The sequence below is a fragment of the Lepidochelys kempii genome, chromosome 10 (assembly GCF_965140285.1).
Source record: "Lepidochelys kempii isolate rLepKem1 chromosome 10, rLepKem1.hap1, whole genome shotgun sequence".
Lineage (NCBI taxonomy): Eukaryota > Metazoa > Chordata > Testudines > Cheloniidae > Lepidochelys > Lepidochelys kempii.
Genome location: NC_136389.1, coordinates 54,526,792 through 54,545,610, shown reverse-complemented (window position 1 = coordinate 54,545,610; position 18,819 = coordinate 54,526,792). Strand labels below are relative to the sequence as shown.

Sequence of the window (18,819 nt, the reverse complement as noted above, 5' to 3'; positions counted from 1 at the left end):
AAGCATAGGGCCCTTCCAAAGCACAGGGTCTGGGGGGATTACCCCATCAATCCTATGGATGGGATAGCTCTGATAAAAATATAAACTCAAACATTTGCAGAGCAAGGGCACCATGGGCCCATATAACTCACCACCTATACCCACCACCACACCCGTTCTCTTCCCTGCAGAAACCACAGAGACTCCACCAAGTGTGCGCTCAGCAACAGTTTATGTCTATTTCCCGCCACCAATATCACCACAGTTCCCCCTACTCCTGCCTCTTTGCCGAGCTTTAGGTCCTCTTAGCAGGACCTGAGGGGGGAAGCAGAAATCTCCCTACTCTGAGCCCTCTGCATGACTAGCCACATTCCTCTCTTCTTCCCTCTTTGGGCTACCTTCCTGTGCCTCTTTTATCAGCCCTGGGCTGACCTGGCCAATTGAGTTGTTACCCCCACCCAGCCCACTAGCCTGAATGGATCATTAGCCCTTAATCAGCTTCTCCTGGGGCGCTAATTAGCCTCCATGTGATCAGAGCACAAGCTCTCCGACTCACTCCCTGCACTTTGTCACAGCCTGATCAAGCGAGTAGCTGATCAAACAGCTTTTCCCTTGTTCCTTCTCTCTTATCCCCCAAATTATCTGTTTTGGTATTACTTAAAATGAGTTAGTTACCATGAATTTCCCCAGGCTGGACAAACAGCTTGGATTGTGCACCCTTCTGCTGTGTTAAGCAAGCTATATAATCCCTTTAGTTCACAGTTATTGCAAATATTAAAAACCAGGCAGGGTCTAAACACAGGCTGTCAGAACCCCTTTATCGGGTTAGTCTTTCTCTTGCTTTCTTCACTTCCTTTTTATTTTCTTCTTGCTTCTTTCTAAATGCACAGGTCCCTGGAATGCACGATCTGGGCAACTTGTGCCTTTTGACTTCCCACCACTGCTGGTTGGGCTGATGCCGTAGAAGCTACAAGAATGGCCCTCCAAAAAGCCACCATGTTACAGGCCCAGAGGAGCCAAGAGGCAGCTCCCCTTACACCTGATGTTGCAGGAACAGGGATGGCCTGACATGTTTGCAAAGGAAATAACTTATGTCATGACAGTGAATGGTAAAGTAGCTCAAGTCACACTGAAGATGGATGGGACTGGTGGCATTGGTTGTTTTGCCATACTAGTCAAAATAGTCAGAATATGTGGCTAAATCAAGTAGTACATTAAAAAAGTGATAGCAAGCCCTTTCCTAGTTTATTAACATGTATTTTAGCATGTTTACCACATATATTATCTAAAACCATGTTTGATTCATACTCTCGCCGATGTGGGAGATGGTAGGATTAGTATATTCATGTCAAACGCTCACCTCACAGCACCTCATACAACCAGATAGTGCATGATGTAGAGATTGTTTTAAAACATGTCTCCATTGTGCTGTTTCCCCCCACGCCCTGTGATTTATGAGATGGCATTTTCCTACCACTTCAGCATGCTGGACCTGTTCTTTGAAGTTGCCCTCGGAATGGGGCCAAAGTTCTCAGACAGCCTCTGATTTTACATACCCAAAGGTGTGTGCAACTGCTTGCATTGGCAAAAAATGGGTGTATATATCCATTTGAAATACAGGAAAGGCTGTTTTTTATTCACAAATGAGTCTGAAAAATCAAAGGCCAGGGCTGAAAATTTGGCCCACTGAAGGTGGTGTTGGAAAAAGCCTATGGCCAGTTGTAGTGGTCCTACCAATTCTGCCACTAAGGAGCCTTTCCAGAGAATATTTCCCAGTATATTTACTTTCCGCCCTCAATATATGTAGCCTGATTAATGCATTTCTGATTAAAGAAATAAGCAACTAAAGATTAGATGAGAATGATGACATGTTTCAGTCCAGGCTGTTCTCATAAATTGATTTCTTTTATTTTCAGTTGGTTGGGAGTTGAGAATGAAAAATGTTTTGTCTTCATGAAATCTTAGGACACAAAGTTACAGTGTGACATTCTTACAGAGGGGTAGAGTCCTCCATTTAACCTGTACACACAGAAAATCATTGATAAAACCAGTTAGGACACAGATATGAAAAAATCCTTATTACCCTATAAATCAATATTATCTCCTTAACATGCTGCTATTGGGTCTTTCTGCAGTTCCCGGCTAAAGAGACTGTTTGCCTGTGAAATTTACTCTATGGCCCCTGCTGCTGAGGTCCACATCGCAATAGAAGTTTGTCTTGTATGTTGTATTCAGGGAAAAGGAAGACACGTCGGGCATTTCAATTTACCAAATGTCAAGTCATTTAAGAACTTCAATCATCTTTCATTTATTTGAAATGACTTAGGTACTTTGGCCTGGCCTACAATATTCTACACTACAGATGTTTAAAACGTTCCCAGGCTGAACTAATAATTTCTGGTGCATAACTAGTACGTCCCGAACACACAAAGGCAACTAGAAACACACTAATTTTGGGTCAAAGCTGAGGCATATCTTGGCTGGATACATAAAAAAAGGGTCTCTTCATTAGCTTAGGAATGTCAATGGACAAGTGCAATATAAAAATCTTACAAAAATCATTTGCATGATGACAGCAGAGAGGTTATTGGGATTTGTAAATAAAAGTCTTGAGATAGTGATTGGGGAACCTTACCTGAATATTTACACATCTCCTGCTGTATAGGTGTTTGGCTTTTTAAAAAAATTACTGATACACCATTTGTAATTTGTGGTTTTCTTGTTTTAAAAATTAAAATATTTTCATTTTCACACAATGAATGTGAGTTTTGTCTGTATGTTGTCCACTTAGATTGCAAGCTCTTCTTGGCAGGGATGTGTCTTATCTTATCAGCTGGGAAAGTGCCTTACGCATATTGGGTGTTATGCAAGTAGCATATTTTAAGCTTGAGTGCTCAAGACATTGCCCAAAGTGGATTGTGAATAGTGCATGTTTGATTGTAAAATTGATCCAGCTTCGTGAGTTGTGGCATTTAAATCAAGAAATGGAAACAATGCCATATAGCAATTAACTAACACAATACAACTGCAACTATTTGGAATTCACAAATGGTCTCCAGCCTAAAAATTATTTAAAACATTCACAAGTGATTTTTAAGAGTTTCTCAAGCTGATCATAAATAATTCACAAACAGCAGGGGAAATAGCAAAGAATTGTCAGATACTGATCAAATAGGGGAATAAATTCTAATGTATCAGTCAGCAGGAAGTTGGAAAGCTCATTTCCTGGAGAGGGTTCAGTATGAACCTAAGGTTAATTTCAGCACTCAAAGATTTAAATCAGCGGACAAGGTTCAAGGAATCACAGACTTTGAGAGGCTTTAACCAGATATTTTAATGAGGTGATAACATTAACCTAAAGGAAAATGTTCATACTGATTTAAAAATTGAGGAACATAATTTAAAAATTAAGAATGAAAAATATTTAGGAAACTCAGGCAGAAATGTTTAAGACAAAGGGCAGTTAGCATATGGAATAAAATGCTTGAGAAGAGGATTGAACCAGAGGAGGTTTCCAGGAGCAATGCCAATTTAATACACTTAATTCATGCAGTTCATTCATACCGGTTGTTTTAAGTAGTGATAAGCTGTGCATTCACATTGTTAAAACACACTATCACGGATAGTGCGTCACGGATGTACTGTGGCACTCATTTAATAAATCCTCTTGAATGCAAGAAGCAGAACTGATGTTTTTGGATGCTTCTGAATGCTATAAATACATCACAGAAATTCCAGTGAACAAGAGTCTAGTAGAGAATTAGTACAAGCATCTCTTAGGATTCCCATTGGCTTCAACAAGTACAGACTATGTAATCAAGAACCACACTGCAGATCAGAAAGGAGAGTTCATTCTTCTTGTAGCACAGATGTATGCTTGCCATTCTAAACAATTGATCAATCATTTGTAACTGGATACTATGGCATAACAATAGCAAATAAATACATAATGTGTATCCTCTAGGTGACTGGGAAGCGTAATAATGTGTCTTGGCAAGTGTGCTGCAACCTCAATATCCTGGTCAGAAAACACTGTACAGTATATGCAAATAAGTCTAAAATAGTCAAGCTTAAAAACAAAACACTTATTTCACAAGATACACTTACAATATGTTGAAGAAATGTAGGAGGGACTCTATCTGCGATGTCTATATGTGAAGCGTCCAAAGTGATGGGTTCCAGAACAGCGACTCCTTTAAGTCAAACAGAAAATCCTAGGGAATCTAGAGATAAAGGTACATCGGTAGGAAAGTTTCAATCAAGAACCCAAGATGATAAACTCAGCCTGAGCCTATTTATTTTAAAACAGTGGTTTGCAACCTGTGGTCCGCAGACCGCTTGCGGCCTGCAAACTATGTCTAAGGGGTGCACAAAAGCTGACTATGAAAATAAAGTTTCAGATCCCAGAAAATGCATTCCGTTCTTCTGATCAAAAGTATGCGACTACCCCCAGTCAAAACCTGGAAGTGTTGTTGTTACCACAGAAGCCCACAGTTTAGCGCCTTTTCTCATGTGGTGTCAAATGCCATGCTGAGCATGTGCACCATTTACAGTTGAATTCTGTTCAGTCAGTTTTCAGTCCAAGACTTCTATGGTAGGGGTCTGCGGACCACAGGCTGAATTTCCAAAGGGGTCTGCATCTCCATGTGAAATTTTTTAGGGGGCCCCCAATGAAAAAAGGTTGAAAACAACTGTTTGAAATCATCCTCAACCATTAGCCAGGGAGCAGCAACATAAGGAAGGTCAGGTCTTGCCTTTAGTATTTTTTTAATTACAGTTCTTATTTTTGCTTGGTGACTTCCACTTGACAAATGGATGAATGGTCTCTCTTATTTGACGGAGGTGGCACGAAAACCAAGATTAGACAGAAATTCAGCTACATCTCCATTGGGAAAGCTAATATTGCCTTTCCGAGTACTCTTCTTTCTCACTCAGTTGCATGCTGTGCTTCACCCAAAGCACCGTTATCTCCACAGCCCACGTTCAGACATGCAATGAGCATTAACTAGTTTATTTACTTGCTCTGGACATTCTTACATCAATTTTAATATTTCACAGTATCAATGATTCAAAGCATCATAAAAGATGACCTTTCGCAGCGTAATAACTCAACTGGTTACTGACAGGGGTTAAGAAAGGTGAAGCATCTGTCAGAGAATGGAAGGATACCTTATTGTTGAAGAATGGGATAGGGAATGAGATCTGGACTTGAAATTTCAAAAGTTGCATACATACAACTGTGCATAAAGTTGCTGCCATTGTGTAAGTATTGCACAAGTTTAGGCCCTGGGTTCTATAATTGGCTCTGCCACAGCCTTCCTCTATGACCTTGGAAAAAGTACTTAATTGCTCTGCCTGCGTTTTCCCAGCCATAACATGAGGATGCCAACCCGCTTCTTTGGTATATTGTGAGGCTTGGTTTATATCTGTAAAAGATTACAAGATGCTTAGATACATACAAGTGCAAATCATAGTGAACTCGTATCAAGGACCCTGCAATACCATTGACAAGCTACAGTCTAAGCCTTGACACCAACAGTAAGCTCCAGAAGGCATGTTTCCAGCAAAGGAAACATCAGGCAGAATCTAGGGCCAGGATTTTCTACTTATACAAGAATTAAGCACATTAGTAGAATACGAAGGGGAACAAAATGCAAGAGGGAGACAAAGGAGTGGCAGGGACGTGCACAGGGAGAGGGTGCGTTTTAGAATAAAATTAACAATCTGAATGCTACACAGCAGGTTTCCTAAAACAGAAATAAACTCATCCTTGTGAATTTAAAAAACAGGAGAAGAAAATCACAAGAGCAAGAACATTCAATTTTGGTTTTGCTCTTATCCCCTTGTGATTGTGGCAAATGTGAACAATATTGCCAGTTGACACAGTCCAACCAGCTGTCAACGAGGAGGTCACGCAGCCAGCCATTAATGCTATGTGACATTGGTAATCCAACTCTGGGTTGAAATATCAGTCAAATATGAAAAAAAATTTAAAAATACAGCTTTTCCTTTTGCTTGAGGCCATTTTCAGCCTCTCCAAATCAAGAGACTGGTGCGTTGCTAATAAAATTCCACAAAACTCTTAGATGTTCACCCCCAAAACTGGCCAAATTCTTATTTGTGTAATTACATTCTGTCCACCGTTTTCCGCTTACATTGTCAGTTAGATACAGTGTTCTTTACGTTCTCTTCCAAATTGTTAATACCATTGTATACTCTTAAAGAACACAGTCAGGTTAGTTATTTCTAAAATTTTTATATATATATTGTCTCCCTCTTACTAACATCAGATTATTCAGACTGAAAGTATTTCTGCAATCTAAGTTTACAGTGCACCATGTGTGATCCTTTTCCACTTAATTCAATCTGGATAATTAACTAATCAAGCACATCTTGGAACTTAAGTGAAAATGTTGATTTCCAATGCACCAGTCACAGCACTACCAGGTTTGGATTGTAAAAAGTGTAAGTTTAAATCCAATTCAGAATGCCCACTTAAAAAAATAAAGCCCAGTTATTTGATAGAGAGATTCTAATTATTACCTCAACACCTAGACAACACAGGAATGATGGTGTCTGTTAATTAAATGGATCTAAAATGTTTACCTCTGCCATGAGTTACCATGGTTTCATGGATTTAGAAGGGAAAAGTGATGTATTTGATGTTCTGCATTTGAAACTGTTTCCTGGATGGATCTTTTGAAAAGTGAATTACCAACAAAAGTACTGCAGATACGCAATGTGTACATTTTGGTTTCTTCTTGTTCTTTGACATGAATTCACCGCATGCAAGGAAGTAAACCACTTTGGCAATGAAACCTCTTTTACATTCTCAGTTTGAAACTTCTGATAAAGAGGATAGGAATTGGCATTCAGGATAATTTGCTTCTCCACCCAGACATTGTTTTATTTTGATTAACACAGCCCAAAGTAGGGCTGAGCAAGGGTAGAAGGAAGTATAGAAAGAGATAGCATATGGTTGGTATCCAACAGGTACAAATAGCAACTCTGCCCTGAATCCAAACTAGAGTAAATTATTATACAATTATTACAGTAGTTCCTGAAGGCCACAGTCACGACTGTGGGGAAGGGATGGTCTTCTACAGAATGGGGAAGAGGATGGTCCCTCCCCATTACAGCCAATCAGGAGCCTAAAGAAAGGTGAAGAGAAATAGATCAACATGATTTTAGCTGGTTTTAACTCACCAAGGGACAAATAAAGGAATGAAGGTAACACCTTTATGCAAATGTATATTTATCTTGTGCTGGGGTAACAGGTGCATATGAACAAAACTTCAACAACTTTCGACATACAGAATATTAAAAAACACTGAAAGCTGGAAGGTCTCCCAAACCCACTAGATATTTCTCCCAAATTTTAATACCTACAGGATACGACAGACATGCCAAACATATACATGAGGGATATCCCCAAGACATTAAAGACTGTGCAAATTATTGGTTAACAAGGAAGAGACCCCATAGATCTATATCACCTGAAAAGGGAGATGTTAAAAGGCAATGCACATTTTATCTTGGATCAATACAAAACATTTGTAGGCCTACTTGACAGAGATGTCCTTTTGCTATTGTAAGGCTTCAACTTGTGTCTTGATGCTGAAAAGGCTTGATTGACCACTAATGGACATAGTTCCTTTGAAAGTTAAATGATAAACATGAATCTGTCACCAAAAATTTCCAGTTAAGAGTTTTGCCATAAGACACAACAGGTGTGTCTACATAAGTCCATTTTGTATAAGCCCTACACATGCCTGTACCTAAGGCATCAGTGTGAGACTTAGGTTTCCAGGCAAGTAGCTAGAAGGATTAGTGCTATCTGCTGAAAATTGGTTTGTGGCACAACCACAAATATATAGCCACAAAGTTGTTTTTTCTGTTGTAACCCCAAATAAGCCTTTACACAAGTTAGTAGAAATTACATTGCTCTGGCAATCAGCATGGTATATAATTTTTACTATGATCACTATTACAAGTCATTCCACTTTTTATAACTGTCTTTACATGTCCTCTTGTTATATGGCCTAATCCAAAAAGCTACAGCTGATCTCAAGTGGTGAATAAGGAGGGATAGTAACTGAATTATAAATACAAAAAGTATACACTACTAAGTTTAGGCATAAAAGTATATTTGGTTCAAAATTCAACCAAGAATTTTTTTAAATAGTTGGTTTAATGAGAGATGTGTTCTCTGGAAGTTTTAATGCCTCTAAACAAGGCATAATTACCCATTCTAAAAATATTTACCGACAGATCCAGCAGAGTTAGTTAGTAGAGGGAATAAACTTACACAACTATTCCCGGAGCTTTTTCAGCTGTGACACTTCAGATTCCAAAAGGACCTGCCTCATGCATAAAAAAAATCCCTATGTTTGTCGTATCCAAATCACAGGAAGAGTAATTTTAAAGCATGCGATGGAGTATTAAACAGGATTTTTTTAAAATTCATAGCTGAACATTAACAGAATTTCAATAGAGCACTGTACTGAAGTCTGATAAGCGTTCAGTCAAATATATTAGACCAGAGCTTGAATAAAATAAGTGAGATAAATTCTATCTATACACACCTAACATTTGAGAATTTAGAATGTTCTCACGGGACTGGACTTAATCATTTTCACTTCACTGGTTAAGCCTATGACACTCATTTTCTAATATGTGAGTTAATGCAGGGTTTCTAAAGGATGCAAAACCGACAATGCTACAAATGGAAAGATTTTACTCCAGAAACAGGCACAGCACATGCCCTGGCAGTGCAAGTGCACAACCTATTGCCAATGTGCCTCCATCCCATTTATAGCAATCATTTCTAGTGGTGACAGTACGTCAGACACCAAGGCGATTTAGTCACTAACCGCAAACAAGTGTCCCCATTTGTTTCAGTTATGTGGGCCACATTTGTACTAGTGAGCTAGAGCTGTATGCCTCTACAACCTGTTTCTCATCACTACTCCAAGAGTAATTTACCTAAGGCTTAAGGTAATTTTGTGAGAAGGTTGCTTTAACTAAACAAACACCTTTCTAATTATCACTCACTTCTCTAGAAAATTTTAAATAAAAGTTTATTAGAGAAATTACTTTGAACAAAAAAGGCAACAATATTTGTTTTGTCATTTAGAAAAGTAACATTGTTTTCTTCATGCCCTATTAGGTGAATTGAAGAAATGCTACAGAAAGATATTTCTTTTCACTGCCTTTCTGCGATGCATTCTAGCATGGATTAACGCGTGTCTGCATCACTAGAATAAATTATGAACAGTTCTTTTCCATGCTTCCCTCCAGAAAGTGCTGCATATTAACAGAAAATGTTGCACAAAAAGCCCCCACATTTCTTGTCATTCTGCAGTATTGGAACCAGTATCTAGAAAAGAAAGAGAAAGTGTATAAATAAATACAGATAACTCGTACTCAACTTTGCAATGTCTTAACAAAAAATGAACATTCTCTATGTTGGAAAATGTTTCCCTGCTGATCTCAAAATACAGTGATTTAGCATCTGTATTATAAAAGCTGAAACAGTGCCACACCTGGATAATTTTGTTTCCATATGTATCCTCCTTCATTGCCAGGAAGAAAGTGTGGCATAATTGTGTTATTTTACTTGGTTAGCAGTAATGAAAACTTTGAACACAAAAAGTCGCTGTCCCCATACAGAGTTTGCTAATAAGTCCCCATTTTTAAAAACTGAAGTAAGTTTGCTCTAAATTAGAGTAATACACTTGAACACTTGATTCTAGCCAGCTTACAAGATATGCTCTTGGGGCATGCAAGTGCTAGAAAGCCATGTAGTCTGTTCAAGAGATAGGTCATTAGATGTTGGATAGTGACAACGTACAGGCCTTTGTAGAGACTGGGCAATAGTGTATTTAACATAGATTTATAGACATAAGAGTTCTTTATAAAGCTGAATTACTTAAACACACAAGCAACAGTGTATTCTGTAAGAGAGACGCTGCAAGCTGATATTGCAATTTCTTATATTTGCAACTGTTACCTCTCTCTTATTCCTGGTGGCATGGGACAAATGAGTAGTCTAGTTACTGACACGAAGACAAGATAACAATGGATAGGAGAGTCCTTATTTTAAGAAGCTAACTATTTGCTGAAAAATACTAAAGATATCGTCAGCAACTTTATGGTACCGTGGTCTTCAAATCCGGTACTTATACTGTGATATTATAAATGGAAATTATTCAGACATGGAAAATTACATTTTCCTTTAACTGCTACAATAAATACATCTTAAGAAACAAAGAGGTGAATCAAGGTAACATGCATGCCCAACATTAAAGACAAGGTACTTGTAAGGAATAACTTATCAATCGTTGAGAATCAGTTACTCTAAAAATATCACGACAATCGTGCCAAGGCCAGAGAGCCCTAAAGGATCAGTTCCATGCGCCAAGACTTTTTTTTAGAAGATGTACTATAAAGGGTTTTCTGCTCTCACTTCTTCCTTTTAATGTATTAAGAAAGGAATCTTAAGCAACTGAAATCCATCAGCTAGAAACTATGAAAGTTATTCTTTGGTAAAGCATTTCAATAGAACAGTTGGCTAAACAAGCCAGACAAGTAGAGAGTACATATGAGCTAATGACCTTCCATGGACAGCATATATGTGGCAGTCAAGACAGAGTGCACAAATTACAGGACTTGGTCTGTAATACTAAAAGGACAACATTTCTCAAACCCTGGGATCCCTCAGTCTCCTAAGAACAGAACTAATGTTTCACCAAAGGCTTCCAACAATGCCCTTATTAGTCACTTATTGCTGCTGAACCAACTGTGACACTTTTCATCCTTTGGATTAGACCTTTGTGTCAGTGGCATTCTGATAACCAGAAGGTTAATGAGACTTGGGAGAAATTTAAGTACTTCAAAGAGCAATTTCTTCTGTAGAAGTAATTCCTGTTTTGTTATTGTAATTGTTTTATATAATTTAGTAACTAATGACCATTAAGGCCTAGTCACATTTATCTTTGGTAATACTTTAGCTTGTCACAAGCATATTTATGCTTATTCGTACACCACTAAAATCCAGTCCCCAGGCAGCTTTAACTAAAATAGCTTTAAATAAGACAATGATGCAATGCAGAACACACTTGTATCTTACTCATCTGAATTAATCATCTAATTTCTGCATGTGTGCAGGAGGGTCGTGCACTCCTGTTTTAGTCTGAGTTACGCAGGATGTAACCAGAGGTAGAAGATAGCCTGTGATTGGAGCTATTTAAGAACTCTGGCTGCACAAAGTGTATTTCATAATATCTTTCAAGTCTTCTCTGCTAACCTAATATTTATACTGCGGTTCAGTACTATACTTACTTTTTCCATCACATGCAACAATTTTCACTTTATCCACTTTCACGAGTTCAGTTACCTCTCTAAATTCAACATCGTTCAGTACAAAAGTCCACACATTATCACAGAATCTGTATGTATTCAGAGAGCCCTTTAAAAGAAAGATGTAACATAAAAAAAAACTATTTTCAAAAGATCTCCAGTACAGTAACAGAAATAAAGTTATTCTTGTAGCTACAGCTAAAAAATTCTTAACATTTGAAAAATTGTCATCTTATCTGCTTCTAAAAATAGTTAAGAAGTTTACGGATATTCATTAATTTAAAGTAGGTGCTTTTATATTTATAAATAGATTGGATGTGCTGCTTTTATTAAACTAACTGTGAGCCAGAACATGCAATCCTAAAATCTAAGAAACACAGATTTAAGCAAATCTGAGGAAAATTGTTTGAGTGCCCCCAAGCGGTAGAAATTCTCAGGTTCATACAAGAACATTATGCAAGTAAGGAAGATCATCATAAAAAATAGCCAATCTTCTGAAACGGTTATGAGTTTTCCAAAGTACACGAAGAATGAGGTCACAGGCTTCATCAGCAAGATTTATGTAAAGAGGAGATTATGGGTCATTTATAAGCCTTTCACTTATTGATTCCTTCAAATAGGATAAAAGTTCTGTGTGATAAAAACAGTCACACTATTCTCCCTTCGGCTTTCCACAGTAGGATAAGTTAGTGGTTTCTACCAGGGGTACCCATATCCCTGGGAGTACGCAGAGGTCTTCCAGGAGGTAGAACAACTCGTCTAGATATTTGCCTAGTTTTACAACAGGCTACATAAAAAGCACTAGCAAAGTCAGTGCAAACTAAAATGTCATACAGACAATGACTTGTTTCTACTGCTCTATATATTATACACTGAAATGTAAGTACAATATTTATATTCTAATTGATTTATTTTATAATTATATGGTAGAAATGAGAAAATAAGCAATTTTTCCAATAATAGTGTGCTGTGACCCTTTTGTATTTGTGTGTGTGATTTTGTAAGCAAGTAGTTTTTAAGTGAGGTGAAACTTGAGGTACGAAAGACAAATCAGACTCCTGAAAGGGGAACAGTAGACTGGAAAGGTTGAGAGCCACTGGTAAAAGTGTTAACACTGACAGGATGAACGATGGGAGGGGGGAAAAAATCACACAAAGAGAAGTAGAGCTACATGACCCAAGATGGAAATTGATTATTATTTTTGTTTTCTGAATAAATGACAGGGGTTTGTTACTTTTTTGTACATTTTATATAATTTACAAAGTCAAAAACACATAATTCATGTACAGCTCATCTCAGATGATTTTTACTTGAGGCTACTTGCCGATTTAGACCCAGTGAGTGTGTGAAAGATTTTTATTTTCATTCTTCATTTAAAACACATGCTATACACTTGTTAATTCAACCAGTGTTTCTGGACTTAAACGGGTTCATTTGTGATGCTGGACCTCCTCTCAAAATCAAATTCAGACTGACATTTGAGAAAGGGTTTGTTTCACTTCGAAAGTCTATTTCAGTAAACACGAACATTTCTTTGCTCCAGAGTATTCAAAACAGAAGAAGAATGAATATCAAAAACATCTCAAAGGCAGAATATGAAAATTAGGACGTTTTATTAATTTGGCAGATGATAGAAAATTTGTACTATGAGTTTAACATGACCTAATCAAAATGATAAAGTACAGTGGTTGGATAGCTTATGAGTTTACATTAACTGTTACCCTTATTCCAAGGATGGATGCACAGGGGCTTGTTGGTAATGGAACTCTGCAGGGGGGTCCAGGTAAAGGTGGTTGTGGCTCAGTGGGGGAGAGAAAAGGGGGGGTCTCTGGGTATGATAGAACTCAGCAGGGGAGTCTGGGTGTCGAGGGATCCAGATGTTGGGCTCAGTGGGTGGGGATCCAGGTGCTGCTGCTTGGGGCTCAATGGGGTGGGAATCCAGGTTGCTCATCTGGATGGTCCAGGTGCAGCGGGAGTGGAGCTTATCAGGGGGTTCTCAGTGCAGGGAGATGAGGCTCGGTGGGAAGGTCTGGGGGAGAAATCTGGATGTAGGTCTGACCCGGCCCCAGATGTTGTGCAGGAGAAGAGGAAGTCCCGTCCACCCCAGCCCAGCTAGGACTAGCAGCTGAGCCCAGTGCAGGGTAGCAACCACCCGCTGTGTCTTCCCCAGTCCCGCCCCCTAACCCACAGTGATTTACCTCTCTGCCGGCTGCCCTGGGCACCCAAAACATACTGCTGGGAGGGTAACATGATTGTTCTTGTGGCTTCCCTGTCAGAAAGTCATTCTGCGGGAGGGGGTGTATTCACTGAATCATGCATGGTTAATAAACTATTTTATTTCACCTCATTTCTGTACACTGTGTCCAAGGAAGTTACAGACTACCTGCCTCCCAAATATTGAGCTCAACCAGAAATGAAAATGCCCACAATAGAAACCAAAAATCTCTATTTGGCATTCATAATTCAGACCTTGCAGCTGAATGCCTTACCATTATAGGTAACATTAACTAGTTGTTCAAGCCAAATGTGCAAAACAATTAAGCTAATCAAGAAGGGGTGCAGGGAAGAGGGTGATTGAGCACTCCTCTCTGAAGTGTTTAAATGATTGCATAACATTTTAGTCACCTATCCCATTATACACTAGTGATTTAGGAAGCATGAATTATCCTCTTTAGAGCATTTTGGAATACCAGCAACTAATTTAATGTAGAGCTGGCAGGATCTTACTTTTCACTACCTTTCCTCTAAATCCCTGTCAACTTTCTGGCTGCTGTATATCTTGGACGATTCCATGGCAGAATTGTGACAACTACATGAAACTCAAACAGCCTCCAGGAAGTTAGGCAACATATTATAATCACATAAATAAGCAGGAATTTAGTTCAACATGCTACAGCTAGCCATAGAATGTTGGAAGGGACCTCAGGAGGTCATCTAGTCCAACCCCCTGCTCAAAGCAGGACCCATCCCCAACTAAATCATGTGGAGTAACACAACAGTATTATTTTTAGAAATAAAGTGGACCCTTAAAAGACTTGTTTCCATCCATAGCAGACAGAGATAACAAGCCTTATGGTTCTCAGTGCGGTGTCTGAACACTGATGGAGAATACCAGTTAGATGGGGACTTTCGTGCACTTACCCTGAAATTGACTCTGTTCCTGACCCGTTGTGCCAATGCTGAATTTATAGCCTTGTCAAACTGAAGTAGCACTTGAAGGGCAAGCTGAGGGGTGATCTGCTGAGACTATGGTTTAAAAAAAACAAAACCAAAAAACCCTTGACTTTATAACCGATTCAAAAATGCATGAAAATGGATTATCAACGCAAAGCTTTCATGTAACAAACCTCAAGATGTAGACTAGTTTTTCCAGTAGCTTTATTGGAAATATATATTTATGACTTTATATTTAATGAGGAAATGGAGTAAAGTGAAATTTGTTAGTTTTTGTAACTTTGTGGAGGAGACAAACTTGACCAACATGCAAAGAGAGAGTATTTTCCAGAAAACATGCAGTAATTCCCACATTTGAATTGTCTTTGCATCCATGGCCTACAGCCTCCTCTACATACACACAAGACTAGGAATTGACATCAGATTTCATCACATCAAAATTGTCAGTTCACTCTAGACCCAGAATCTCTTGATTAGTGACTCATCAAGCCAAACCTGACAGGGACAGCGCCAGCCTGCAGCACAGTCCAAAGTTACTTAGCAAAATCAATTGCAAAGACTGGAAATCTGAGATTTGATGAGACAGATGAGTCTCAGAGTCCAATAATTAAAATACAAAGAGAAGGAAAAAGAGTTTTTTGGTAGTTAGCTGGCACTCATGAGGAAGCCTAAAAAAGGCATCCCGAAATTGTTTGTCACCCCAACTAGGTTTTATCCTCTTTATGTGAAAGTTATTAACAAAGGCTTCTTTACTCATGGAAAAGGAACAAGTTTGCTATTTTAGAGGTTTTTGTTACATCAAAGATTCTGGGCAAAACCATATGTGCTAAATATTCATTATGGATGACTGGAATAGCAACATCAAATAGGTAGTTTCAGGTTATAGGTCAGACTTTCATTTACTAGGATACACAAAAGTTGGCCTCTTAATTTGCATAAGATGCTTTTCTTCAACCGAAATACTTAAGTGAGAAACTTGCTTTCATATTTCAATGAAATACTAAATGGCAGTTTTAATTTTTACTTTTAATTTCATATGACAGTTTGATTTTTCAAGTAATCAACTACAGAGAAATGAGTAACATACCTGCATTTGAAGTGCAGTGCTTTTAGTTCTTAACACTGTCTAGCTGAGTAGTTTGGAAATTTAATTAAACTGTTAGCTCACTGCTCAATCATACTTCACATTGAGTTACTTGTCTCCCACCTGTATGAGCTCATCCAAGCTCTCCTGAAGGCTGTTCCCCAGTGTGGTGTTTCTATACAGTTGATACGCCATGGTTTATAAAGATGAGAGAAGTGTTACTGATCATCCACAGCTATGAAACAGCCAATAGGTTTCACACTTTCATTGATGGCCTAGAAAATCCAATAGGACAATTACTGAGCTGAAAAAATAATCAAAAGCAGCAACATAGGGGAAAAAAATGACCGGACAATGAATACCAAGCAGAATGCCTTTAATCTCAAATTGGATATAGCTTAATTCTTTGCTATTTAAAAAATATTATCTGTAAGTTGTCAAATTTTTCATTACACGATGGAAGAAAAAACAATTTGACTGAATAGACAAATAAGGAATTGAATGCTACTCTATATCTTTCTTTCACAATGTTTTTCAATATTATTAAGTCTTACTTTGGGTAAGTATTTAATTGTATTTCACCAGTTCCTTTATGCAGATTTTTTCCAATACCTGTTTGCTCAGATATACAATTCTCACCACCACCTTTAAATTTGCAACAGAACCGATAGGGCTGATTTCACGTAACAAGAGTTTCTGAGCACCTTGCCTCATCCATGATCACCAGCCCAGCTTTGAGAAAAACTTATTAGTTACCTACAAAGGATACCAAGATGCTGCTTTTTTATTTTAAGGAATACTTTATTCGCTTACTGTTAGAATTAATTATGAGTATTTTTAAAACAGAAGACTCTACTCAAAAAACGAACAAACAATTGTCTTACAGAATCGGTGAACAGCACCAGACACCCTGAAACCTTATACCCATTACCCATGAAAAGAGTACTGGCCTGGACCAGATTCTTCAGAGGAAAATTTAGCACCCCAATACCAACTATGACAGTCAAAATTCTTCCTAACAGTAAACAGTTAGCTGTTGGGTTATATTCTTCCCATTTTTAGCCTTATAAACAATATAAACAGCTAGTCTTTTCACAGCATCAATGTAGGTTACAGAGGTAACAAGGAGCACTTGCTACAATCTTAACATATCATGTATATTTTGTTTTTCTCAGGACACTGCACAGGACAAAAGAGAAGAGAAAATCTGGTAAAAGGGTCTAATGTCAAGGGACTGTTGCAGTGTTGGAGGCACATTCCTTCCTCTTCGCAAGAATCACTGCACTTAGGTCATCAAAATTTGGGACCAGAGGGGACTTTGAGAGGTCAGATAATGCAGCCCCTGTGTTGAGGCAGGACCAAGTAAACCTAGACCATCCTGACAGGTGTTTGTCCAACCTGTTCCCCAATGATGGGGATTCCAGAACTTCCCTTGGATGCCTGTTCCAGACCATAAATACTTTTATAGCAAGAAAGAGTTCCCCTAACATTTAACATAAATCTCCCTTGCTCCAGACTGCGCCTGTTACTTCTTGTCCTACTTTCAGCCGACATGGAGAGGAAGTGAGCCCTATCCTAACGTATCCGGAGACTGTTACGAGCCCCCCTCATTCCCCACGGAGTCTTTCTCGTCCCAAGTCCAGCCAAACCCCGGTGTTAGCCTCTCCCCTGAGACCACATTTTTAAACCTCTTCACATTTTCCTTGCTCTCCCCTGGACTCTGCAGGAGCGCAGTGCCCAGCCCGGGACTCAGCCAGGACCCGGCAAAGGGCTGCTCACGCCCAGGGGACCAGGCTCGGCATCGCAGGCCCCCCGCCGCCCGCCGAGGACTCAACAACTGGCAGCGGGGCTCTGCCCAGCCCCGTCTCACAGACCCTCCCCTTCACCTGCTGGGGGCAAATCCCTCCCAGAGCGACGGCACCTTCCGGCCTCTCCCGCTCCAACCGTCCGCGACAGCGGAAGGACCTCGCCCCTCTAACCCGGAACCAGAGGAAGTGAACCGGAACCGGAAACTTCCGAAAGCCGCGGGTCCCGCAGGCCTTTCCGGAGGCAGCGGCGCGGGGGTCCTAGCAGGCGGGGCGGGGCGGGGCGGGGCTCAGCCCCAGCCCCAGCCCCAGCGCAGGGGGACGTGCGTGATCCCGAGCCCGGCCCAGGGGTTACCGAGCGTGTGGCCAGCCTGAGTCTGCGGGCTGGGCCGGTTCGCTTCCCGTGGGGCCCGCTCGGGGGCGGGGGGGAGGCTCAACAGTCCGGGCTGCGGCGTCTGTGACATCCAGCGCCCCCGTGAGCTCGTGCCCGCCGCTGCCGGTGAAGCGTATTGAACTGCTCCGCGTAGGAATGCGCCGCTGGCAGCAGGTGCTGACACGTCCCGGGTTGTAAAACTCCGCTACCGCCGTAAACAGCCACCTGCTGCCGCAAGTGCCTACGGGTAGCCGGTTCTTACGCTCTCGTGTATGTGAAATTGCTACGTGTAGAAATGTGGTAGCGGTAGCAGTTATTTATAGGGGTAGCTTGTAAGAAACAGCTTTTGCAAAGAGATTCTTCTTCCCTCGTCGCTCGTGTTTTCTAGACCTTTTTTTTTTTTTTCCCTTTGCTCTGGACTCTCTCCAGTTTGTCTACATCTTTCCTGAAATGTGGTGCTCAGAACTGGACACAATGCTCCAGTTGAGGCCTAATCAGCACAGAGTAGAGCAGACATCCCAGAGTGATCTGTTTTTTTGCAGCAGCGTTACGCTGTTCACTCATATTCAGCTTGTGGTCCACTGGGACCCCCACTTCCTTTCCGCAGTGCTCCTTCCTAGGAAGTCATTTCCCATTTTGTATGCGTGCAGCTTATCATTCACAAACTTTATAATTGTACTCTCTATGCCTTTATCTCAAGTATTGATTAAGATTTTTAATAGAAACTTATCCAGAACTGATCCCTGGAGAACCCCACTTGTTATGCCCTTTCACCTTGTGAATCACTGATAACTACTGTCGGAACCGTTTTCCAACTAGTTTTGCACCCATCTTATTTTAGCTCCATCTAGGTTGCATTTCCATAGTTTTTTTATGAGAAGGTCATGGGAGAGAGTATCAACAGTCAAGATAAGCCAAGATAGACCATGTCAACCACATCCCCCCCATCCACAAGGCTTGTTACACTGTTCAAGAAAGCTATCAGTTTGGTTTTACATGTGAAACTGCTTGAATTAGCTACATCAGATGTCCTTTTTTTTTCA

At 39.9% G+C, this 18,819-nt stretch overlaps 1 protein-coding gene across 5 annotated transcripts; it reads right to left on the bottom strand.

Annotated features, from left to right (window-relative positions):
* Window positions 1–544: 544 nt before the first annotated feature.
* Window positions 545–17,845, bottom strand: GTF2A2 (general transcription factor IIA subunit 2). 5 transcript variants are annotated; one of them, XR_012153972.2, is made up of 6 exons: window positions 17,759–17,845; window positions 15,722–15,873; window positions 14,482–14,586; window positions 11,323–11,449; window positions 8,288–9,358; window positions 545–7,130 (listed from the first exon to the last, which is right to left on the bottom strand). XR_012153972.2 is itself a non-coding variant. In XM_073303651.2 (5 exons), exons 2-5 carry the CDS (start codon window positions 15,791–15,793, stop codon window positions 9,333–9,335), a joined length of 330 nt encoding a protein of 109 aa, XP_073159752.1. In that variant the 5' UTR covers window positions 15,794–15,873; window positions 17,485–17,599; the 3' UTR covers window positions 7,218–9,332. The 5 variants fall into 5 exon arrangements, 1 of the variants encoding a protein (XP_073159752.1); XR_012153969.2 differs by lacking the exon at window positions 17,759–17,845 and adding an exon at window positions 17,485–17,599; XR_012153970.2 differs by lacking the exon at window positions 17,759–17,845 and adding an exon at window positions 17,287–17,477.
* Window positions 17,846–18,819: the final 974 nt, after the last annotated feature.

What these genes read in the sequence shown, in the direction of transcription:
- GTF2A2 (XM_073303651.2), bottom strand. Translation starts at nt 15,793, where the DNA reads ATGGCGTATCAACTGTATAGAAACACCACACTGGGGAACAGCCTTCAG. An exon ending in GCTTGGATGAGCTCATACAG is followed by an intron (nt 14,587 to 15,721) that starts GTGGGAGACAAG and finishes TTTAAACCATAG; the next exon opens with TCTCAGCAGATCACCCCTCA. An exon ending in TGTTGCATGTGATGGAAAAA is followed by an intron (nt 9,359 to 11,322) that starts GTAAGTATAGTA and finishes TTTCTTTTCTAG; the next exon opens with ATACTGGTTCCAATACTGCA.